At 42.5% G+C, this 25,931-nt stretch overlaps 1 protein-coding gene across 1 annotated transcript in view; it reads right to left on the bottom strand.

The window, feature by feature from the left end:
* Positions 1-24,798, bottom strand: part of Gmap (Golgi microtubule-associated protein) — a 186,598-nt gene extending 161,800 nt beyond the window's left edge. Inside the window, exons 1-2 of the mRNA XM_067784815.1 lie at positions 24,448-24,798; positions 22,540-22,626 (exon numbers count right to left, since the gene is read on the bottom strand). Of these exons, the coding sequence (XP_067640916.1) occupies positions 22,540-22,626; positions 24,448-24,651 (291 nt within the window). The 5' untranslated portion in view covers positions 24,652-24,798. The remainder of the gene's footprint in view (positions 1-22,539; positions 22,627-24,447) is intronic.
* Positions 24,799-25,931: the final 1,133 nt, after the last annotated feature.

Here is a 25,931-nt window from a genome sequence, read left to right as displayed (position 1 = left end):
AAGGCGATGCTAAGGCCACGATAAGCAGTATTTACGTCAATAATCAAATCATGTATACACATATATAAGGCAGCCGAAAGATGTCACACACAGATGCATTTACTTATACGCCTATGTATGCGCGAGAGACTGTAAACTACAAACATTCACATCAATAATTCAATCATTAGTTACGTTCCATTGAGACTTGAGCGAGATACGGATAGAAATTTAACATGCAAATGCAACAACAACGTTGTGATCCTGATATTTATCTGGTTCAATTTCTGATCCGTATAGCAGTTCTGTTCGTTTCGTTTTCTGTAGTAGATTTTTTGACAGCTAACCACTTTTGAGTTGGTAGCACTCATGGCTCAACTATATGGTTGGCTCATCTCTACAGCAATAACATACCTTTGTTCACATTGCCAAAATTAGCGTGATGGTGTTAGACGAATGGAATGGAATGAAAACATAAAACTTAGCAGCATTTGTAAGTAGTAAGAAAATGTTGTAAATTCGTTGATTTCTTTTTAAGGTTGCCATCTCCTTCTGACAATCCCTACTCCAGTGAAATGAAAAAAATAAAATCAGCTGGTGAGATGAGCCAACCATATAGTTGAGCCATTGTAGCACTGAACTAAATACGTGTACATTTGTGTATACATAAAAGATCTCGCCATATTTAAAAGCAAGAACACTGAAAGAGTAAACAACTTGAAGATGATGTAAGTAAAATAAACAGTTTGCTTACGTGCGAAACTATTTAAATGGTAATAATTCTATCAGTATCTTAAAATTTTGTGTACGTTTCTTCTTATTTTCTACAAAACAGATGTTTTATATTAGTGCTGCCAGCTCTCATAAAGTTGATCTAGATCGTTCCAATGAGATTTGAGCCAGAGCTAGACCTCGATAAACCAATGGAACGGCCCTATTATATATCTACATAAACGAATAAATAATTGCGTCTACACATATGTACGCATACGAGCAGCGGAGCGGCAATGCACAAACACATGCATATATCTTATCTGAGTTGTCACAAGAGAGAGCAATAATTTGTGCACGTAGTTGTGGCTGGCGATTTTGTAGCCGAAACTAACTAGTAAGTTCTGGAAATCGAAGAGCCTAGAAGTATGCAGCGTATACTATAAAAGCGGAGCAGGCGAGTAAGAAGTAATTTAGTTGATTTGAACCGTCAAGCAGTTCGATTAAGCGCTATCTAGCGAGCTATAGCAGTATTATTTTGAATAGTAGAGTTTCATTTGAGCTATCAATCACTTTGGTTGTTAAGCAAAGTATAAGTGTTATTGTGAAGTATTTTAATAAAGGCCATTTTTCCATTATTCAATATTGGAGTTATTTATTCAACAGTTTAGCGATACGAACCTAGCAGAGGGTTGCAAATAAAAGGATTTGCAAGTAAATTCGTTACAATATATATAAAAGAAAGTCGTGTTAGTTACACTACGCATAACTCAAAAACGAATGAACCGATTTGGCTGAAAATTGGTGGAGACGTAGCCTAGAACCAGGGAACAGACATAGGATACTTTTTATTCCGTTCTGGTTAGGGTCTAGAGATCAAAACGTGGACCTAGGTAATCCTGGAATGTGTTTGTAGAATATGGGTATAAAATGGAAGCTGTTTATGATTACTTTGATACTGGGTATTTTTCGTACCCCTGGGTGACTAGAGTCTCGAGATATAGTCCAATACGTGGACCCGGGCACCCCTAGAATGTGTTTATACAATATGGATATCAAATGAAAGCTGTTGACGAGTGCTTTAGTACAGGGTAGTTTTCATACCTATTGGTGACTAGGGTCTCGAGATATAGGCCAAAACGTGGACCCGGGCACCCCTAGAATGTGTTTATACAATATGGATATCAAATGAAAGCTGTTGATTTGTGCTTTAGTACAGGGTAGTTTCCATACCTATTGGTGACTAGGGTCTCGAGATATAGGCCAAAACGTGGACCCGAACACCCCTAGAATGTGTTTATACAATATGGATAACAAATGAAAGCTGTTGATGAGTGCTTTAGAACAGGGTAGTTTTCATACCTATTGGTGACTGGGGTCTCGAGATATAGCAAAAACGTGGATCAGGGTAACAATAGGGTGTGTTTTTACATTATGGGTATCAAATAGAAGCTGTTGATGTGTGCTTTACTACAGATTATTTTTTATATCGCTGGGTGACTTGGGTCTCCAGATATAGGCCAAAACGTGGACCCGGATACCCCGAGACAATGTTTATACAATATGGATATCAAATGAAAGCTGTTGATGAGTGCTTTACTACAGGGTAGTTTCCATACCTATTGGTGACTAGGGTCTCGAGATATAGGCCAAATCGTGGACCCTGAAACCCCTAGAATGTGTGTGTAATATGCATATCAAATGAAAGCTGTTTATGAGTGCTTTAGTACAGAGGAAATTTTATATCGCTGGGTGACTAGGGTCTTGAGATATAGGGCAAAACGTTGACCCGGATACCCCTACAATGTGTGTGTAATATGGATATCAAATGAAAGCTGTTGCTGAGAGCTTTAAAGTAATTTCCATTGTCATATTGGATTTAGTCGCATCAACCTGGCAAAACTGATAAATAAGCATGCGAAGCCGAAATAAAGACATGAATTAATAATACGCAAATACCTATATACATATGTACGTCCTATTCGATTTGCCTGAAATTTGGTGTATTAATTTGCCTGTATTAGTATTTACGATCCTTTTTTCCGGGAAGTAGACCAGAGACGGACTGGGACTGGGATTAGGACTCTGACTGGGGCTGAGACTCGGAGTGGGACTGGGACTCGGAATAGGACTTGAACAAAATACATACCAACCTCTGGGACTGGCAATAAGGGATGCAGAAGAATGAGAAGAACTTGAGAGAAGAGAAAAAGGGAAAGAGAATGAGACTAAGAAAGAGATAGATTGAGACGAAATAGAGATAGATGAATCGAAAAAGACGGAGGGAGGATTGAATAAAAGGATTAATAAAAATATAAGAGGGGGAGGCAGAGTTATACGGAAAACGCTTATTAAGATGTATGCAGATAGACCAAATTTAGGGCAGAACAACGTCTGCCGGGTCTGCTAGTACTTTCATAAAAAAAAAATTATCATAGAAATATTTTCAAATTGAACTAGCTCACTTAAATTTAAAAATACTAAAAAAATACTCGCAGCGATTCACCTGTAACTGTATCATAAGTATAGACATCGTTCACACATATTGTGACGAATATTAGTGACACAAAGTGATACTCACATCACTAGTCTGATGCTAAGCAAATGAAGCCACAACAACAATTAAGCAGGCAGTCACTTGTATCTACATAAACGAATCAATCACAAACACATGCATATATCTTATCTGAGATGCTCCCAAAAGTAAGCAATTATCTTTGGAAGTATCACTCACATATACACGCGCATATCAGAAGCTATAACGTGCATCTGTAGTTATATTATAGCTGGTAATTTTACAGCTGGTAGCAAATTCTAGAAATAGAAACGCCTAGAAATATGTCAACGAGGAAACCAAAAAGTATAAAAGCAGCAACAGCTGAGGCACGAGGATTCAGTTTGGTTTAAGCACGCTATCTGTTGAGCAGTAGAAGTGTTATTGTGAAGTACTTTAATAAAGGCCATTTTGCATTACTGAATAGTGGAGTTATTTATTCAAAAGTTTAGTGATTCGAACGTTAGTAGAAGGTTGCAAATAAGCGGAATTAATATACTGTAGGTGGCTTCAGAAAATTCAAAATTATAATTTAAAAATACTTGCCAAGAAAAAGCGTATATATACTCCAAATACTGAATTAAACGGAGCGTTAAAGTTACTAGACGTTAAGTCAATTTTTAAAATAACAGCTGTAAACGAGTCTTATGATGAAAACTCACTTAAAGTAACGATTGTTCACAACCACGGTACTCGAAGACGTTTAGAAAATCGGCTCATAGTACCCAAGTTTTCAAACAACTGTACCAAGAATACTCTGTCAGTACACATTTCTGAATGAACTACCATTAGAATTAACTAATCTGCTCAACACATTTAAGCGGAAAAATCTTGTTAAAAATCAAATTAAAAGTTTATTGTAAAAAGAGCTTTCAAAATTAAATTAATGAAACTTAAACTTAATTATCTTTATTCTTATAATATTTATGCTTATATTATCCAAAATTAATGTTGATTACTTTGAAAGTATATGGGGATTGATTTTAACAAAAACAAAAATCAAATTTTTAATGTCACTTGTGGACACTTATGTATCTATGTTAGTAACTATATATGTAATTAAAGCCTGCAGACAAGCACTCTAGCTTCGCGGGTTATATTTAAGCATTTGTAACTTTTGTATACGGACCTTTAATAAAAAATCAATCAATCAATCAATCCGAGGAGATTTAGGCCGAGCTGCTTTTCCAATTGGCATCGTGCTCCTTTTTCATTTTTTCTACGAATTGGCGAGACTGACCCGATTACCATCACCGCCAAAGTGGTTGAAGAAGCCATCGAACTTGCTAAACCATTTAAATCAGTAGACTCGGACGGGATTGCCATGCCAACGCTTTAAAACCTTGGCTATGAAAGATTAAAATACCTAGCGTTCGTTTTCAACCTTTCTCTGTCCACTTTGAAGTTTAACGTTGGTTTCCGGGAATGTTGTTGTTTTAATAGCGATAAGGACACTGCCGAAGGCCTTGGGGAGTTGTTGTTGTTGTTGTTGGGTTCGATACCTTCCCGGAGTAAGAGAATATGTAGCAGTCCTGCTGCAAGGAGCTGCTGGGAGGATGACAATTTGTGGGAGGGACGAAACAAATTAAATGGGGTCACACTGAAATGACAGTCCTTGGTCGGGAAAAATCCCGAGTCGCTCCGGTACATAGAACCGACTGCCTTGGGAAGCGGCCTTGGGGAGTGCTATCGATCAGTGCAGATCCGGTACGCTCCGGTACCAAGCCCGACCATCTCGGGAACGATTTTTTATGACCAAATGCGATTTTCTAGGCCATACCGCCCTCCCACCCCCTAGATCCATGAGGAGTTCGGGGTCGCCAGAGCCTCGGCTGTTAATGAAACAGAATTCGCCACGGATAAGTGATGTTGACAATTGGGTTGGAGAAGCTATATATTTCGCTGGCAACCCCTTCAAAGGGTTGCGCTACACAACCCCCTGAATCTATTTGGTATTTTAGTTGCCTCTTACGACAGGCATACCTACCGCGGGTATATTCTAACCCCCTAAATCCGGGAATCGTGTCCAGGACCGTCGGTGTGGTAGGCAGAGCCCGCTGCCACGAAACCTCGGCGGCCGCTATTTTTTTGACGTTTTATAAGTTATATGAACAAAGGCCGTTACGTTTTATAAGCTATGAATGAAGCCTTTTGAAAAATATTGTAAAAACTCTTTAATTTATTCATAGTAGTTCGGGAGCCCTGCTAATTAGCGTGTGAGTTTATTAAACGCTTATCAGTAAAAGAGTAAATTAGTTCATAGACAACGAGGTAGGTACATGGTAAATAGGAGATAAACAAGTAAGGAAGGCCAAGATCGGGTGTAACCGAACATTACATACTCAGTTGAGAGCTATGGAGACAAAGGTAGGGAAAATCACCATGTAGGAAAATGAACCTAGGGTAACCCTGGAATGTGTTTGTATGACATGTGTATCAAATGGATGGTATTAAAGAGTATTTTAAGAGGGCCATGGTTCTATAGGTGGATGCCATTTAGGGATATCGCCATAAAGGTGGGCCAGGGCTGACTCTAGAATTTGTTTGTACGATATGGGTATCAAATCAAAGGTGTTTATGAGTATTTTAAAAGGGCGTGGGCCTTAGTTCTATAGGTGGACGCCTTTTCGAGATATCGCCATAAAGGTGGACCAGGGGTGACTCTAGAATTTGTTTGTACGATATGGGTATCAAATGAAAGGTGGTAATGAGTATTTTAAAAGGGAATGGACCTTAGTTCTATAGGTGAACTCCTTTTCGAGATATGGCCATAAATGTGGGCCAGGGGTGACTCTAGAATTTGTTTGTACGATATGGGTATCAAACTAAAGGTGATGATGAGTATTTTAAAAGGGAGTGGGCCTTAGTTCTATAGGTGAAAGCCTTTTCGAGATATCGCCATAAAGGTGGAACAGGGGTGACTCTAGAATATAAAAAATGTAAGGCGCGATAACCTCCGAAGAGATCTAAGGCCGAGCTTCTCTTCCAATTTGCGTCGTGCTCCTCTTGATTTTTCCCTACAAATTGGCCGGACGGGACCTACATGTTTTATGCCGACTCCGAACGGCATCTGCAAGGCAGATGAGTTTTCACTGAGAGCTTTTCATGGCAGAAATACAATCGGAGCGCTTGCCAGACACTGCCGAGGGGCGACCCCGCTTAGAAAAATTTCTTCTAATTGAAAAATCTTATTTCTAAAATTTGATGTTGCTTTGCCCGGGAGTTGAACCCAGGGCATACGTTGTGATAGGCGGAGCACGCTACCATCACACCACGGTGGTCGCCTTAGTTCTATAGGTGAACGCCTTTTCGAGATATCGCCATAAAGGTGGGCCAGGGGTGACTCTAGAATTTGTTTGTACGATATGGGCATCAAATGAAAGGTGTTAATAAGTATTTTAAAAGGGAATGGGCTTTAGTTCTATAGGTGAACGTCTTTTCGAGATATCGCCATAAAGGTGGACCAGGGGTGACTCTAGAATATGTTTGTACGATATGGGTATCAAATGAAAGGTGTTAATGAGTATTTTAAAAGGGAGTGATCCTTGGTTCCATAGGTGGACGCCTTTTCGAGATATCGCCATAAAGGTGGACCAAAGGTGACTCTAGAATGTTTGTACGATATGGGCATCAAACAAAAGGTGTTGCTGAGTATTTTAAGAGGGAGTGGGCCTTAGGTCTCTAGGTGTACGCCTTTTCGAGATATCGCCATTAAGGTGGACCAGGGGTGACTAGAATGTGTTTGTACGATATGGGTATCAAATGAAAGGTGTTAATAAGTATTTTAAAAGGGAGTGGGCCTTAGTTCTATATGTGGACGCCTTTTCCAGATATCGCCATAAAGGTGGACCAGGGGTGACTCTGTCATGTGTTTGTGCGATATGGGTATCAAATTAAAGGTATTAATGAGGGTTTTAACAGCGAGTGGCCCTTATATGTATACGTGATGGCGTTTTCGCGATATCGACCAAAATGTGGACCAGGGTGATCCAGAAAATCATCTGTCGGGTACTGCTAATTTATTTATATATGCAATACCACGAACAGTATTCCTGCCAAGATTCCAAGGGCTGTTGATTTCCCCCTGCAGAACTTTTTCATTTTTTTCTACTTAATATGGTAGGTGTCACACCCATTTTACATAGTTTTTTCTAAAGTTATATTTTGCGTGAATAAACCAATCAAATTACCATGCTTCATCCCTTTTTTCGTATTTGGTATAGAATTATGGCATTTTTTTCATTTTTCGTAATTTTCGATATCGAAAAATTGGGCGTGGTTATAGTCGGATTTCTGCCATTTTTTATACCAAGATAAAGTGAGTTCAGATAAGTACGTGGACTAAGTTTAGTAAAGATATATCGGTTTTTGCTCAAGTTATCGTGTTAACGGCCGAGCGGAAGGACAGACGGTGGACTGTGTATAAAAACTGGGCGTGGCTTCAACCGATTTCGCCCTTTTTCACAGAAAACAGTTATCGTCCTAGAATCTAAGCCCCTACCAAATTTCACAAGGATTGGCATTAAAAGTATCCTAGACAAATTAAATGAAAAAGAGCGGAGCCACGGCCATTTTGAAATTTTCTTTTATTTTTGTATTTTGTTGCACCATATCATTACTGGAGTTGAATGTTGACATAATTTACTTATATACTGTAAAGATATTCAATTTTTTGTTAAAATTTGTCATAAAAAAATTTTTGTATTTAAGTGGGCGTGTTCGTCCTCCGATTTTTCTAATTTTTATTAAACATACACATAGTAATAGGAGTAACGTTCCTGCCAAATTTCATCATGATATCTTCAACGACTGCCAAATTAGAGCTTGCAAAACTTTTATATTACCTTCTTTTAAAAGTGGGCGGTGCCACGCCCATTGTCCAAAATTTTACTAATTTTCTATTCTGCGTCATAAGTTCAACTCACCTACCAAGTTTCATCGCTTTATCCGTCTGTGGTAATGAATAATCGCACATTTTCGGGTTTTCGAAATTTTCGATATCGAAAAAGTGGGCGTGGTTATAGTCTGATATCGTTCATTTTAAACAGCGATCTGAGATGGTTGCCCAGGAACCTACATACCAAAATGAATCAAGATACCTCAAAATTTACTCAAGTTATCGTGTTAACGGACGGACGGACATGGCTCAATCAATTTTTTTTTTCTATGCTGATGATTTTGATATATGGAAGTCTGTATCTATCTAGATTCCTTTATACCTGTACAACCAACCGTTATCCAATCAAAGTTAATATACTCTGTGAGCTCTGCTCAACTGAGTATAATAAATGATTAAAAAAAAATATTAGTTTTTTTTACATGTTTAGGGTCCTTAAACTTGAACACGTCTCTCAAACGTGCGTTATCTTTCTAGGGTATAAAAATGACGTTATCTTTCTAGGGTTAAAGTTAATACCTGACGCTTAAGAGAAATAATAACTGCAATGGTTAGGCTAAGGATGAGCACAACACTACGTGGTTGTAATCATTTTGTGGATTTATGATTTATTTTTTTGTAGATACTGATTTTAGTAGCGGGAAAGTGAAACGTAGTTACTTGGAAAGCAGCGTTTTAACAACATTATGTTACGGGCCAATGCCATCACCAAAGTAATAAGGGTTCTTTATCTTATTTATTTGATATGAAGAGCGGCACTGTTTATTTTTTTTTTTATTTTTTTATTGAGGCGATATCATCATTTAAATATTGACTTCAGAATTAAATTCATTTATATGCATATCTTTATACACACATTCATAGGCTTAAGTAAGTAAATATGTACATATATATGTATGTGTCTGTAACATAAGTACATACTTATTAGGGTGGGTCGATTTGTATGGACGAAAGTTAACCGATATCGCGCCATCGATTTTTCGATAGGATTTGGGCTCAGGAAAAAAAGTTCCACTACGCATACCCAAAAAAATCATTTTCGAGCCTGCGAAATTTCATTTTTTTACATTTTTTCGACTTTGATTTTTAAGGGTTTTTTCATGACCTTCTAAAAAAATTTTCATTTCATTGTAAAATTTTCATGATTCTGGATAGGTAAGAGTTTATTAACCTGTTACAGTATCCAGATCGAAGTTGAGCGAGAGTGACGGGCGTTTCCCTAGGGGGAGTGCGTTCCTCTTCTGCTAGTTCTGTGTATTTTTCTCTAATTACTGGATTAGCCGGGCAATTCCTGGCGTAGAGGTCCCACGCTTGTTTGTGAATGTCACTGAGGACCTGCTTGTGCTTTTTTGCCTCATACGGCTGTGTTCTCAGGTACCGCATTTCCTCATAATACTTACGGAGATGACTCCTTAGGCCCTGGGAGGTGTAGCCTCATCAATCAGATGTCTGTTGGGATGGGCAGGTTTCTGGGTATTCAACAGAAACTGCTTGTTCAGCATTTCATTTCTCCCCTAATGGGGAGTACTCTCGCCTCATTGTGTAGGTTGTGTTCTGGAGACATAAGAAGACAGCCCGTAGTGGTTCTGAGCAGGGACGGAAAATAATTATTATTTTTTTTTCGGAGTCGAAAAAGTCCTGGTCAGAAAATTGTCCTAGGTGAAAATGTTTGAGTTCCCAGGTATCCCTATAGCAATATCATGTCGAATCATGGCATCCTTTTTATTTTTCGAACTTTTTCCATAAAAGTCTACATATAAAAGTAAAATCTGTATTTTTATTTTTTTAGTTCGATAGGACTAGTTAAACTCGGACTTTTAAAAATAAAAGCCGGAAATAAAAGTTAAATCCGGACTTTTATTTTTAAGGCCAAAATAAAAGTCCGGCTTGATAACAAAGAAACGGCTTATCCGAATTAAAAAAAATTGTTTGTTTCGGATAAGCCGTTTTTGTTATCAAGCGGGACTTTTATTTTGGCCTTAAAAAATAAAAGTCCGGATTTAACTTTTATTTCCGGACTTTTATTTTTAAAAGTCCGAGTTTAACTAGTTCTATCGGACTCAAAAAATAAAAATCCGAGGATTTGAGGATTTTATTACGGCTCTGGATTTTAGGAACAATTGCGTTTCCATGCTGTCCAAAAGGTAGATCCTGATCGAACGTCATACCCGAGATTTTTGGGTGTAAGACAGTCGGTAGCGTATGCCATCGACGTGGATGTTCAATATGGTCGACATTTGGCGCGTCCATGTTGTAAATAAGGTCGCCGATGATTTGGTCGGTAACAATGTCAGGTTTCGCGAGGCGAAGAAACTGGAGAGATCAGGGAGATAGCTGTTTATTTTGTTACAAAGCTCATCAATGTGTGGGCCTGGGCCTGTGGCCATTATTGTGCAGTCATTGGCGTAGGAAACAATAGTGACTCCTTCTGGCGGTGAAGGTAGCTTCGATATGTAGAAGTTAAACAGAAGTGGGGATAAGACACCACCCTGTGGCACTCGTTGTTTAATTCTCCTTGGTTTGGATGTTATGTTCCTGAATTGCACCGATGCTTGCCGACCACACAAATAACTTGCGGTCTACCTTTTTGGGACTTGAAGGGAGGGAGGACCCTTCCAAGTCTTGAAGTAATGTGCCGTGGTGGACCGTATCAAAAGCTTTTGACAGGTCTAATGCAACGAGTATTGTCCTATGGTGGGGATTTTGATTTAATCCGCAATTTATTTGTGTGTTAATGGCGTTTAGCGCGGTGGTAATAAGTAATTTTCGAAAGCCATGCTGATGATGCTGATGACGGGCTAGTTGCAAATTTGCTTTGAAATAGGGGAGCAAAATGGCTTCAAGCGTCTTGGCTACTGGCGATAGGAGAGATATCGGTCGATATGACTCTCCTATGTTAGCTGGTTTCCCAGGCTTTAGTAGCGGGACCACCTTGGCCATTTTCCATTTTTTGGGAATGACAAAGGTGGAAAGGGACAGATTAAATACATGTGCTAAATATTTGAAACCCTCTTTTCCTAGGCTTTTAAGCATCGGCATGGCTATGCCTTTGGACCCACTGCTTTAGATGGTTTAGCTTGACCGATGACATCCTCAACCTCTTTGGCGGTTATGGTAATTGGGGACGTGCTGAATTTATGTTTATGTGCGTGTCTGTTGGCCATCCGTCTAATTTTGTCAACCGTAGAATGCATTATATATTGTCGGCAAAAAGCGCTCGCGCATTTTTTCGCATCCGACAGCACTTTATCGCCAAAGGCGATGGAAATTTTGTCGTTGTGCTTTGACGGATTCGATAGGGACTCTACGGTGGACCGGTAAGCTTTGGTCACCGGCAGAGAGGTTACAACTACTTAGATGCTCCTCCCATTTCGACCGCTTGTGTTCATTCACAAGCATTCTGATGCGTTGGTTTATATCGCTTATTTGGGGGTCGCCGGGATCGAGCTGCCTTATAAGGTCACGTTCTCTCGCTAAATTTGCTGCCTCCGCTGGAAAATGAGGCCGAATTTCGGGAATTTTTCCGGCGGGAATAAAGCGAGCCGAGGCGGATTCAATGACCTTGCGGAAAGCACGCTCCCCTTGGCGAGCATCAGTCGCGATAGAGAGGGCATGGCATAGCGGTTGTCTCTAAAGGGATTTCCTTTTTTAACGTTTATGAAAGTGCGTTTTTCGGTGACGATTAAGTCGGCGGTACGCTCGAGCGAAATACGTATTGGCTGGTAGTCGGCTGCCAGTTGACGCAGTTTACGAGTCCTGCGCTCACGATCGATATATCTGGCGAACTGTGACAGCTTCCTACCATACGAGTGGGGGCGTCTCCGTTTATTGTGCAGAACGTCGTTGCTTCCGCCAACATCTCACCCCTGATGTCCGCCTGCAAGTTGGTATGCCTTAGATCGTGATGGGCATTGAAATCGCCTAAGATAATGCGATTATCACCAGTGAGTGAGGCGCTAATATTAGGGCGGTATCCACGGCGGCCACCGTGGTGTGATGGTAACGTGCTCCGCCTATCACACCGTATGCCCTGGGTTCAACTCCCGGGCAAAGCAACATCAAAATTTTAGAAATAAGATTTTTCAATTAGAAGAAAATTTTTCTAAGCGGGGTCGCCCCTCGGCAGTGTCTGGCAAGCGCTCCGATTGTATTTCTGCCATGAAAAGCTCTCAGTGAAAACCCATCTGCCTTGCAGATGCCGTTCGGAGTCGGCATAAAACATGTAGGTCCCGTCCGGCCAGTTTGTAGGGAAAAATCAAGAGGAGCACGACGCAAATTGGAAGAGAAGCTCGGCCTTAGATCTCTTCGGAGGTTATCGCGCCTTACATTTATTTTTTTTTTTTTATTTATCCACTGGGGCAGCAGGTGGCAGGAGGGATGTAGATGTTGATGATTTCTAGGTTTACATCGCCTGACCGGACAGATAAGCCGTGACGTTCTAGGACATTGTCCTTCGGCCGATGTCGGGATCAAATATATGATATTGCACTGAGTGGTGTATGATAAACGCGAGACCGCCTCCATTTCCACTCTCGCGATCTTCTCTGTGGACATTATACCCAGAACAGGTCTGCAAAGCACATCTTGCTTTGAGTTTAGTCTCTTGAATCGCAGTAATGCGGATGTTGTGCCGCTTCATGAAATCGACTATCTCCGTGATCTTGCCAGTTAATCCATTACAGTTTAACTGCAGAATTCTGAAGTTTAGCGGGGGAGACGTCGTCACTCTAGGAGTAAGTGACGGGTGACTACGCCTGGGTTGTGAAAGGCTAGGACGCAATTGCTGTTGTGGCCCTCGAACTGGACGTCCCTGGGTGAGCATTGGGGTACCCGGTGTATTTTGGTTTGCGGCCTGGCAACATGGCGCAATGAAGCCCGTTGGGGCTTCATCTGGCGACCCCGAACGATGGATCTAGTGGGTGGGAGGGCGGTATGGCCTAGAAGGTTGTTGTTGTTGTTGTAGCAATGTTTCGCCTCAACTAATAGCTGCGACCGATCACCAATTGTCATCAATATCCTCTAACGGGAGTCCAAGGAAACTTGCTGTTTCAACAGGGGTGGACCATAATGAAAGGGGTGTTAGAGGCGTGGGCTCCACATAACAATTAAAGAGATGGTTGGTGTCATGTGGGGACACATTGCAAGCGGGGCATACATTTTGTATGTCGGGGTTGATTCTGGATATGTAAGAGTTTAACCTGTTACAGGATCCAGAACGAAGTTGAGCCAGAGTGACTCGCGTTTCCCTGGGGAGTATGCGTTCCTCTTCCGCAAGTTTTGGGTACTGTTCTCTGAGTACTGGATTCACCGGGCAATTCCCGGCATAAAAGTCCGACGCCTGTTTGTGGAGTTCACCAAGAACCTGCTTGTGTTTTTTTGCTTCATACGGCTGAGTTCTCAGGTGCCGTATTTCCTCAAAATGCTTATGGAGATGACTCCTTAAGTCCCTAGGCGGTGTTGGCTCATCAATCAGATGTCTGTTGGGATGCCCAGGTTTCTGGTTAGCATCTCATTTCTCTCCCTGATGGGGATTATTCTCGCCTCATTATGTAGATGGTGTTCTGGGGACATAAGAAGACAGCCCGTGGCGGTTCTGAGCGCAGTATTTTGGCACGCCTGTAGCTTCTTCCAGTGGGTAGTTTTTAAGCTTGGCGACCATATAGGGGACGCGTAGCACGCAAACGGCTGGCCAATTGCTTTGTATGTGGTAATGAGCGTTTCTTTGTCTTTTCCCCAAGTACTGCCAGCAAGGTATTTGAGGATTTTATTACGGCTCTGGATTTTCGGAACAATTGCGGCTGCGTGCTTACCAAAATGTAGATCCTGATCAAACGTCAAACCCAAGATTTTGGGGTGTAGGACAGTCGGTAGCGTAGTGCCATCGACGTGGATGTTCAAATGGTAACTCCTTCCGGTGGCGAAGGTAGTTTTGATATGTAAAAATTAAACAAAAGTGAGGATAGGACACCACCCTGTGACACCCCTTGTTTAATTCTTCTTGGCTTTGATGTTTCGTTTCTGAATTGCACCGATGCCTGCCGACCACCCAGATAATTTGCGGTCCACCTTTTAAGACATGGGGGAAGGGTAGACCCTTCCAAGTCTTGCAGTAATTTGCCATGGTTGACCGTATCAAAAGCTTTTGATAGGTCTAGCGCTACGAGTACTGTTCTAGGGTGGGGCTTCTGATTTAAACCACAATTTATCTGGGTGCTAATGGCATTTAGCGTGGTGGTGGTGCTATGGAGTTTTCTAAAGCCATGCTGATGACAGGCTAGCTGCAAATTTGCTTTAAAGTGGGGGATCAAAATGGCTTCAAGCGTCTTGGCTACTGGCGATAGGAGAGATATCGGGCGATGTGACTCTCCTATGTTAGATGGTTTCCCAGGCTTTATTAGCGGCACCACCTTGGCCATTTTCCATTTTTCGGGTATGACAAAGGTGGAAAGAGACAGGTTGAAGACATGTGCTAAATATTTGAAACCCTCTTTCCCTAGGCTTTTATCGGCATGGCTATGCCGTCTGGGCCCACTGCTTTGGATGGTTTAGCATGACCGATGGCATCCTCAACCTCTTTGGCGGTGATGGTAATTGGTGACGCGCTGAACTTATGTTTACGTGCGTGTCTGTTGGCTCTCCGTCTATTTTTGTCGACCGTAGAATGCATTATGTATTGTCGGCAGAAAGCGCTCGCGCATTTTTTCGCTACCGATAGCACTTTGTCGCCAAAGGCGATGGAAACTTTGTCATTGTGCCTAGACGGATTCGATAGGGACTTTACAGTGGACCAAAGTTTACCTATACCGGCAGAGAGGTTACAACCGCTTAGGTGCTCCTCCCATTTCGCCCGCTTGTGTTCATCCACAAGCAATCTGATGCGTTGGTTTATATCCCTTATTTGGGGGTCGCCGGGATCGAGCTGTCTTATAAGGTCACGTTCTCTCGCTAAACTTGCGGCCTCTGCCGGGAAGTGGGGCCGAATTTCGGGAATTCTACCGGCGGGAATGAAACGAGGCGGGCGGATTCAATGACCTTGCGGAAAGCACGCTCCTCTTGGCGGGCATCAGTTGGGATAGGGAGGGCAGCCAAGCGGTTGTCTGTAAAAGATTTGTTTTCGTCCCACTTTCCTTTTTTAAAGTTAATGAAAGTACGTTTTTCTGCGACGATGAAGTCGGCGGAACGCTCGAGCGAAATAAGTATAGGCAGGTGGTCGGATGCCAATGTTACCATCGGCTACCAGTTGACGCAGTTTACGAGTTCTGCGCTCACGATGGAAATATCCGGCGAACTGTGACAGCTTCCTACCATACGTGTGGGGGCGTCTCCGTTTAATGTGCAGAACGTCTTTCTTCTATTTGATCCGCTAACATCTCACCCCTACTGTCCACCCCCAAGTTTGAATGCCATAGATCGTGATGGGCATTGAAATCGCCTAAGACAATACGATTGTTTTTAGTGAGTACGCCGCTGATATCAAGGCGGCAACAGATGACAGGAGGGATCTAGATATTGATGATTTCTTGATTTGCTAAGGGTTGACCACGGGACGTCCTAGAACGTGAACAGCAAGGAGCCACAAAAGATTTATAGAAGTTACGTGGACGTCTGGTTTTGGGGTCTAGCCCAGAACAACCTGTCCGATGCAATCATCCCTTACACGAGACACACTGACAAGAGTATGACCGTCCTAAAAAGATTGTTTTCCGTCAGATGCAGCAAAAAAATTTCTCAGGACCGGGGTCAGGAGACGGACCCGGATTGGGTTCGATACCTTCCCGGAGCAAGAGAATATGGGGTTGGAAACACGTCCTTTTCAACCTCCTATTATATGTTGAGCTGTGCTGATCGGAATCTTCATGCATTCCTACAGCGTCATAAATGAAAATATATGTTCAAAATTTTGTTGCCTTATGCTGAGAGTACTGGAGGATTGGAAACGTGTCCTTTCCAACCTCCCTTAAAAGAGTGGCTCCCAGACTCCCAGACTCGTCCGTTGGTCATGCTAGTAAATCTACACGAAGGGAGCCTTATTACCTACATATATCGAAGGCTTCATTTTTTTTTCATTCTACGGGGACAATGGTTCTTGCACATGTTAAACACCGTATGCTAATTTCTGAACGACAATTCTTCGTTACTTCGATCCGTCTTTGGAACTCCCTTCCAGCCATAATAAGACAAATAAATAATGCACTGCATTTCAAAAAAGAATTAATCTTGTTCTATAATTGACTCACCTCTCCTTCTTCAACTGACTCTCTTTACTGATCTTCTATCCGTTTTTCTTGCCACCTCCTATTTTCTCTAAGGATAGAACCTAATATTATTACTGTACTACCTACCTTTGCAAAGTCCCCTTTATTCTTATTTCTGTTCCGCGTCCCTAGATTAAACTCTATAAAATTTATTGTAACCATTATGTCTTTGTTTACAAATTATCTATTGTTTATCTAAGTTATTAAAATATTTTTGAATTTTCGCCTTTGTTCTGTCACTGTTCTGACTAGCACTATAAAAAAATTTGGCAAATTGTTGTATTAGGAAAAATTTATAAAATACCAATACAAATACAAAAATATGCTGATGGGAATCACATGGCATTTGATTTTAATAATTATTTGTATTTAATAGTTTCAGTTTTAGGCCTAAACAGCCGTAATAATAAATAAATTAAATTAAATTAAAGGACCTCCAACATCGATAACAGTCCCCAAGGACCCCCAACGGGTTAGGGGGTCAGAATATACCCGCGGTAGGTATGCCTGTCGTAAGAGGCGACTAAAATACCAGATTCAAGGGGCTGTGTAGCGCAACCCTTCAGATTGCCAGCGCAATATATAGCTTCTCCAAACCCAATTGTCAACCTCACCTATCCGCGGCGAATTCTGTTTCACTAACAGACGAGGCTCTGGCGACCCCAAGCTCCTCATGGAACTTGGGGGTGGGGAGGGAGGTATGGCCTGAAGGTTTAATTTGGCCACATAAATCGTTCCCGAGATGGTCGCGTTAGCACCTTAATGGTGCTGTGTTACCGGAGCGTACCGGATCTGTATCCGGCAAAGGACCATCACATCGATAACACCTCCCAAGGCCTTCGGGGAGCAACCTTATCGCTACAACAACAACAACAATCCCCAAGGCCTTCGGGGAGTGTCCTTATCGCTACAACAACAACAACAACAACTATTTCCAAATTATGGCTTCTAACAGTGGCGTGGTTGCCAAGGCACAAATGCGCTGACTCTTTGCTCGATGACAGCAGGTGCTTCGTTTTGTCCTCATTCACCATCAAACCCATCTTGTACGCTTCTTGTTGCAGTTTGTTCCAGTTGTTTGGAGTAAGCAGAACTTACGGTGCGGGTTTTCAGGCACATAATATATGCATATCGTTAGCATACGTGAGTAATTGCACGGTTTTATAGAATATTGTTCCAGAGCGGTTAAGTTCTGCAGCTAGTTCGAACCTCTGAAACATTAATTCCATCATCATCGATTGCGGGATCGGGTCCATCATCCCTGTGCAGTATATCGCTGTCTCCATTTAGGAGGGTACGACCACTCTGACACATATATCAGTGAACAGATCAAAGTCTCTTCTTAAGTTACCCGGAGAGAAACTGGAAATCTGTTCATAGCCAACAAAGTTATAGGCTCACAGGTGTCCAAAGGTGCGAAACCCTGTTTTTTTGCCCGTAACACATGTTTTTGGGGGTGTCCGGGGAAAATCATTCTTAGATATTTTCAAGATCTACTAGAAGTACCACCTCCTAGATATTTTCACTTTTGTCTTTTTGTGGCAATGTGTAATTGATATCAACCCGACAGCATGTCCTAAAGCATTTATAGTATGTACTTGTTGCGTCAAACTTAAGTAATCCTCTCAGGATGCATCCAAAATGTGTCCATGCATATGTTATCTGGGCTAAGATACTTGGCTTGGATATCATAAGTGGTTTCAGGCTCTGGATCAGGGACTGATATCAGTTTTAGACCGGCCATAGTGACGAATGTCACGCGTGATTAGTTATCACGTCCTGCACGAGGTGCCCCTGCTTCTACTGATAATGGCGGATCTAGACAGGACAACTCGATAAAACCCACACCCCCTGAGTCATTGTGCCGAGCTCAGAGGAGGGAGGACTCTTTAAAAGTCAAGATCGGTACACAACGGTGACGAACTGGACTGTTTTAGGGCTTTGATTTTACATTACATTTTGACTTGATGACTTTGGGCTGGTAGGTGCGGTATTCTGCCACTTTAGTAGGTCGGGGTGAAACCCTACCGAAATGGCTGGTAGGCTAATGTTGCACCTGCCCACGTCTCGTTAAAACCGTGGCGGGCCTCAAGGTACGTTCCGGCTCCGTCGCCGTTAAGTTGGTGGTGTAGGTGCGCTTGAAGATTTTTCTGCTTCGCGTCCGGTCTGGCTCTGAACGCATTACTCATAAGGTAATGCGTCAACCCTCGCGTGGCCTCCCTGCGTAGCATAGATAACCACGAGACCGTTAAAGGGCGACTACACAATCGGCTCCGGATAGCGGCCTTGAGGGGGGACTTTTTTAGAATGGACAAGACTAATACGAATCCGCCAAGGATGGGGTGCGGAAGAAGAGCGCTTTTGATGGAAATCCGTCAAATCAATCTTCAGCACTCTAAGGCGGCTTCCGCAAATTTGTTGCTCTGCCTTGAAAAAGGCGGAGTGGATATAGTCCTTGTCCAGGAGCCGTGGCTGAGTAGTAACTGCAGTAAGATTTCTGGATTAAGGACTGGAAAATTCAACACCTTGGTGCATGGGGAGGCAAGTAGGCCTAGATCCTGTGTGCTTGTTAAAAAAGAGATTAAAGCTTTTATTCTCTCTAATTTCAGCAATGCTGACGTAACCACGGTCTGCCTCGAGCGAGGAAGTAATGAAATGTGGGTGGTCTCAGCGTACATGACCCACGGGGACGTAGAGGGGCCACCACCTGCGATACTGGGTGAAATCACCGCTGAAGCAAGGCGGAGAGGTGTTGGCGTGATCATCGGTGCCGATGCTAATGCCCATCATAGCATTTGGGGAAGCTCGGATACCAACACTAGAGGTGAGTCTTTATTTACTTTTATTGTAGATGAGGGACTTTGTATATGTAATAGGGGGAATGACCCGACTTTTATTACTGCGGTAAGGGAGGAGGTCCTGGACCTCACCCTGGTTAGTAGAGAACTGGAAGGTCGGATATCTGGATGGAGGGTTCTCAACGAGCACTCCTCTGATCACCGATATATTCAGTTCTCAGTGAACGAAGAACGTCCCGGTAAAATATCTTTTAGGAACCCTAAAAGTACTAACTGGGACTTATATTGTAGGAAGCTGGGAGAGCTACAGCCTGCGGTGCCTATCATTAATTCGGGCCTGTCCGAATCTGAGATAGACGTTCTGGTGGAAAACTTCACCTCGGCAAGCAATAGCACCTTTCAGCTGTCATGCCCATTGAAAACTTACAGGGGGAAGGGCAAGCCGCCCTGGTGGTCGGATTCTCTTGACGACCTAAGAGCGTCCAGTCGGCGGCTCTTCAACAGAGCCAGGAGGAGTAAATTACCCTCGGACTGGGAGCTCTATAAGGTGAGTCTGGGGATTTATAAATATGAAATAAGGATAGCCAAGCGAGATGCACGGCGAAGCTTCTACGAAAACGTAGAAGGCTGCAATTAATCCGCGAGATTTAGAAAAAAACTCTCTAGGAACCCCGCTCCTATGGGGTATCTGAGAGATGATGGTGGGTACTGGTCGATGAGTAGCGAGGAGTCCCTAAGGCTTTTACTGGACAATCATTTTCCCGATGTCCCAGTTGCGCAGGGATCTTCGCCTGCAGGGTCGGCGGTCGTTGGCCATGCAGAAATGCCTGCCATTCCAATACGGGAAAGTCAAATAACCTGGGCTATAAGGTCGTTCAAGCCCTATAAGTCTCCGGGCCCGGATGGAATCATTGTTGTTGTTGTTGTTGTTGTTGTAGCAATGGATGGAATCATTCCTGCGCAGCTTCAAAGGTCTTTGGGGATTTCCTGCCGCTGGTTGGCCATCATATATACTAACTGCCTCAGGTTTAACTATATCCCGAAGTCTTGGCACACGGTTAGGGTTATTTTCATTCCGAAGGCCGGCAGAAGCTCTCATGTATCACCTAAGGATTTCAGGCCAATCAGTCTCTCGTCGTTTCTTCTTAAGACGTTTGAGCGGTTGATTGACCTGTACCTACGGGAAAGGATACCTCGGGGGTTACTGTCGGCTTCACAGCATGCGTACTGCAAGGGCAGATCGACAGAAACGGCTCTCCATTCGATTGTAAAGCAAATAGAGGGGTCCCTAGAACACAAAGAGTATGCTCTGGGTGCCTTTTTAGACATCGAGGGAGCTTTTAACAATGTCTTACCGGGGGCAATTGAAAGAGTTCTGGTCGGTTTAGGAGTCGAGGCGGCTCTGGTTGAATTTATTAGCAAACTTATATGCGGCAGAATTGTCGCAGCGGAGTGGGGTGGGGCCATAATTAAGAGGAAGGTGTCCAGTGGTACGCCACAGGGGGGTGTCCTATCTCCTCTCCTCTGGGTTGTGGTAGTCAACGAGCTTCTTGTGGAGCTGGAAGCCAATGGTTGTCGGGTGGTTTCCTATGCAGATGACCTCGCTATCCTAGTCAGAGGCAAATTTCTGGGCACCCTGCGCGATGTTCTGCAGGGCTACCTGGATACTGTGGCTAGGTGGGCTGAGTCATGTGGGTTGGCGGTCAACCCGGGAAAAACGGAATTGGTCCTTTTCACAAGGAGATATAAGATGCCCGATTTCAGAACGCCCTCGATTGGAGGGGTACCGTTGGTACTTTCTGATAGGGTTAAATATTTGGGGATTGTTTTGGACAAGAAACTGTCCTGGAGACCCAATGTGGAAGATCGGGCCAGGAAGGCCGCCATTGCCTTGTACTGCTGCAGAGGAGCTATCGGAAAGAGATGGGGACTCTCGCGAAGAATAGTACACTGGCTTTATGAGATGGTGGTCAAACCGATTCTGCTATATGGGGTGCTGGTCTGGTGGAAAGCACTGGACACGGCGAGCACCTACAAAATGTTAGTGTCAGTGCAACGGACGGCGCTGATCGGTATCAGTGGCGCTCTCAGAACAACACCTACCTTGGCACTGAACATCATGCTGAACATATACCCAGTAGATATTGCGGGAAAGGCGGCCGCGGCAAGGTCGTTGGTCAGGCTTCGTGATATGGGATATAGACTTTCTGACCGCGGACACTCTAGCCTTCTTACCAGTTTCGACTTCATCCCGGACAGAACGGACTACTGTATGCCGATAACTGCTCCCTATACAACCTTCACCCCAGTTATTCCAGAGAGAGAGGATTGGGGAAGTGGAATTATCTGGGACATGGGACCGGTTAACTTGTTCACGGATGGGTCAAAGCTGGATGGAAAGGTTGGTGGGGGAGTCTTTTGTCAAGAGCTAAATTTAAGCCGCAAGTTTAAGTTGGCTGATCACTGCAGTGTATTCCAAGCGGAAATTGCTGCGATTAAGGATGCGGTGGATGGAATGCTATCCAGTGCTTCCACGGTTAGGGAATTTAACATCTACTCTGATAGCCAAGCGGCTATCAAGGCCTTGAGCTCAACTACAGTGCGATCGAGGGTGGTCTGGGAGTGCCTGACCTCGCTTGCGATTGCATCGAATTATTTTACAATTAAGATTATCTGGGTCCCGGGCCATAGTGATATCCGGGGTAACTGTCAAGCGGATCTCTTAGCCCGCATCGGTACAACTGAACCGGATGAAGATGGCTGTAGGGATTTCGGGATCCCGCTGGCCACCTGTGGATTGCTCCTCCATAGCTGGGCCTCGAATCAGCTCAGCAAACGTTGGGCGGATACCACGTCTTGCAGGGTAGCAAGATCTTTCTGGCCAAAAGTGGGTGGCAGGAGGTCTGCTGAAATAATTGGGTTCACTAAGGCTCACCTATCAATGGTCATTGGGGTTTTGACGGGGCACTGTCCCATGGGTATCCATGCGGTACGTCTCAATATACTGCAAACTCCATCCTGCTGCAGCTGTATGGAGGATGATGAGGTGGAATCACCAAATCACTTTATGCTTGATTGCCAGAACTAGGCGAAAGTACTTCGGTCGCGACTCACTTGGATCTCCCGAGGATATATCCAAAGTTGAGATCGGTATCATTCGGAGCTTTATCGTTGCTACCCAACGATTCTCTAAGTAGCTAGATCTAAGTCACCGTTATTTTTGGTGTATGTGGTATCACAACGGACCTTCGTGTTGTCCAAGTGCGCTATCCTTATCAGGGCAGCTACCACCTAACCTATCCTATCCTATCCTATATCTTATTCAATAATTTTTTTTTCACTTACCGATTTCGATGTACTAGCTGTATTTCCGCCACCAGTATCAGCTATTTTGGTTTGTAGTTCATTTATTTGCTTGCGCAGCAATGCAATCTGAAATTATATTAACAAAATTTTTGTAGTTCGGTTTTATGTTAGCGGTAGCCAAATGTCACTGCTTTTCAGGCAATGAACTAAGCAAAAATTTGTTAATTAAATGAAAGAGTTCGGAAAAGCCGGAAATCTCACGTAAAGCGACAATTGCGGTACTAAGAGCTCCAAAACTCCATGAATCATTTTAAATGTTGAATATTTGGATTGACTCATGGTAACAGGTCGACGGTTAGAGCACTTGGATTATGCTGGCAGAAGCATATTGAATATACGCGACTAAGGGCAGACCTACTGTAAAAATTACTCTAATATTACGTGGTGGCGTGAAACCACAGTCAAACCCAGGATATAATTTCAAATCGACGTCAAGATGATAGATATTCAGCAAAACGATACCTTTGAAATTTTCGAGTTTGTTGATGGCAACTCCTGATCAGTTAAAAGATAATACCGTTCCTGTGCTTAGAGCCTGCAATCCGATTTAAGAGTTATAAGTAGTTTGACATCTATCTGACGCGGGAAACTAAATCCTGTTGGTACTTGGGGTGACATTGGCAAATGCTGCACGTTAGGTGTAACCGTCACCGTTCCTCAATCAACTGATTACGCTTTACTTAAAGCATCGAACTGATAAGTGATGCGGTCTCCCAACAAACATTGAAAGATCAGCTTATCTGCGAAAATTTTCCAGGAACTTTAGTTAAGGTTGAAATCTATTGCGTGATGGTACTACTTACTTAATTAGTTGGCGCTTTGAATCGCTTTCCACCTGGTCCTCCCAGGGGACAGGGGGCGCAGTATTCCTCTGGTTCCATACGAGTGTTCCGCCTGGAATACCTTCAAGGGCTTTTGACACAGTCAATCATGGAACGCTACTTCAAGACATAGAAGGCTGGCCCTTTCCCTTTTGTCTAAAGAGATGGACCGCAAATTATCTGAATATTCGGTAAGCTTCGGTCCAATTTAGAAACGAAGCCTAGGAGAATTAAATAGGGGGTATCACAGGGGGTGTCCTATCTGCGCTTCTATGCTCCCTTCCCCACCAGGAGTTGCAATCATTTCCTTTGAGGAAGACTACACGATAACGGCAATAGATGAATTAGCTTCTAAAATAAACAGCTATCTCCCCAGTCTTTCGAGTTTCACCTCAACAACCTGGCATTATCACCGACCAAATCCACGGTCACTCTGTTTACGACGTAGAATGAACAGATTAACCCCAGCGGATGAGGGGGCTTAGAATATACCAGCGGTAGGTATAGCTGTCGTAAGAGGCGACTAAAAAACCAAATCGATTCAAGGGGCTGTGTTGCCAGCGCAATATATAGCTTCTCCAACCCAATTGTCAACCTCACCTACCCGTGGCGAATCCTGTTTCATTAACAGACGAGGCTCTGGCGACCCCAAGCCCCTCATGGAACTAGGGGGTGGGGAGGGAGGGATGGCCTTGAAGGTTTAATGATCTATATCCGGCAAAGGACCATCAACATCAATAACACTCCCCAAAGCCTTCGTGGAGTGTCTTTATCGGTAATACAACAACAACAACAACAACAACAGCGCCTTAGTTTGTTGTTTAGAAAGAAGTAGCATACAAAGTGTACAGGATGCACTAATTTAGGAAGGCTGGTCTCCGTTAAAATATGGGTAGTACTTTATACATATGTATATATGTGTGTATGTCATGTAACCTTAATGCTAATTAAGACAGTTATCACAAGCAAGAAGAGTTGCCTATATTCGCGATTTCACAATTCAATATAGAAATGAAAACCAAATGTGTACACTTTTGACCTACACCTGAACCCCGCGAGCACTTACTTCATTATCCTTTTCATTGCATAATTTTCCCAATTGTTGATATCCTATTTGCGTATCCGCAAGTACGTCACTTGGCATAGGGTTTTCATTTTCTGGTGCACGATATTCATCATCTCCTGGACCTGCTGTTTCAGCAAGCACTTCTTGGGCCAAAGTCGTCAGCTGACCTTTCAGTGTATTGAGGCTGCTATTAATCCAAGACATGATATTATTTTGTTTTACTTATGCACAATTACTTAATTATGATGTTCGCTTTGTTTATTTAATGTATTTATTTGTATATATTCAATAGTTGATTTATTTATTTGCGTTTGTACGTTGACAACTTGGCAAAATTTTGCCCTCTTTTTGTTTTTGTTTTCTTATTGCAGCTGTCAACAGCCAGCTGATGAAAAATGTTGCTCTGTTCGACTTATTGCATTGAAAACAGTAACCACGTTTCAATGGAAAGTGATCCATGTTTTATATAACAAATTTATATAAAATTTATTTTCCGTTTTCGAATTCGCGATCCTGGGTCCAAAACCAGTCTTTTGCACCCCTTCCGATATTTTTGAAGAATGTTATATATTCGTTCTTTCGTCAATGAATGTCTTGATTTGAAACAGAGTTTACCTACATATCTTCTAGTCAATTATTATTATTATTATCTTAAGTATTCTGGTACCCAACTAGCAATTCTGTTTCCGAAAATGGCTTACTGTATATTTAGATATAACCGATTTTAATACTAAGTTCGTTTTTATTTTCCTAATCGTTTTTCGTAAGCGTTCGTAAGCGTTGGGAGCGAATATTTGCTAACGTTAAAACTTTTCTTTTTTTTTCCTTTATGAATTGTAGTGAGCATATTCTGTTATGAATCTGTTTTGGTTTCCATCATATATTATTTTATATACCTTAAATATGTTAGGTTAATGTGTTAAATTTAAAACTTGAATGTTTTATTATTATCCTGTTATTTGTCTGTTGTACTATAAAAGATCATACATGATCTTATTGTACTAATATATATTTCTTTTAATAAATGAAATGAAATGAAAAATGTATATTTAAATTGTCGTACAGAATTACATTTTTATAAACTTATTCTATGAGATGGGCGAATCGACAAACTCGTACGCAGAACTGCATATTTGACCTAGGTTAAATGTGTTCCTAATATTAAATCTTTCTTGAGATGGTCTGACTAGTTCCTTTATGGTGCTAGTTACTGGAACGTACCGGATCTATATCCCGAAAAATTTGGAGTCTTTATCGCTACAAGGCCTACCCTATAACAATGGTCGTAGCTTGAAAGTTTTGTTAACAAAGATTCCATGAAACACCTACAGGAGAGTACTTTCAAAAAAATCAATACTGCATACTGCTCACAAGCAAAGCGAGAGCTGGATTAGATAGTCCATATTGAAGTTCTAGTATGATAACGGCTCCAACGCCTTCTCTGAAGTTCTAGCATGATAATGGCTCCAACGCCTTCTCTGAAG

Source organism: Eurosta solidaginis, chromosome 4, assembly GCF_040869045.1.
Source record: "Eurosta solidaginis isolate ZX-2024a chromosome 4, ASM4086904v1, whole genome shotgun sequence".
Taxonomy (NCBI): Eukaryota; Metazoa; Arthropoda; class Insecta; order Diptera; family Tephritidae; genus Eurosta; species Eurosta solidaginis.
Note: the sequence above shows the minus strand (reverse complement) of the source record. Positions and strands in the feature narration are given on the sequence as shown.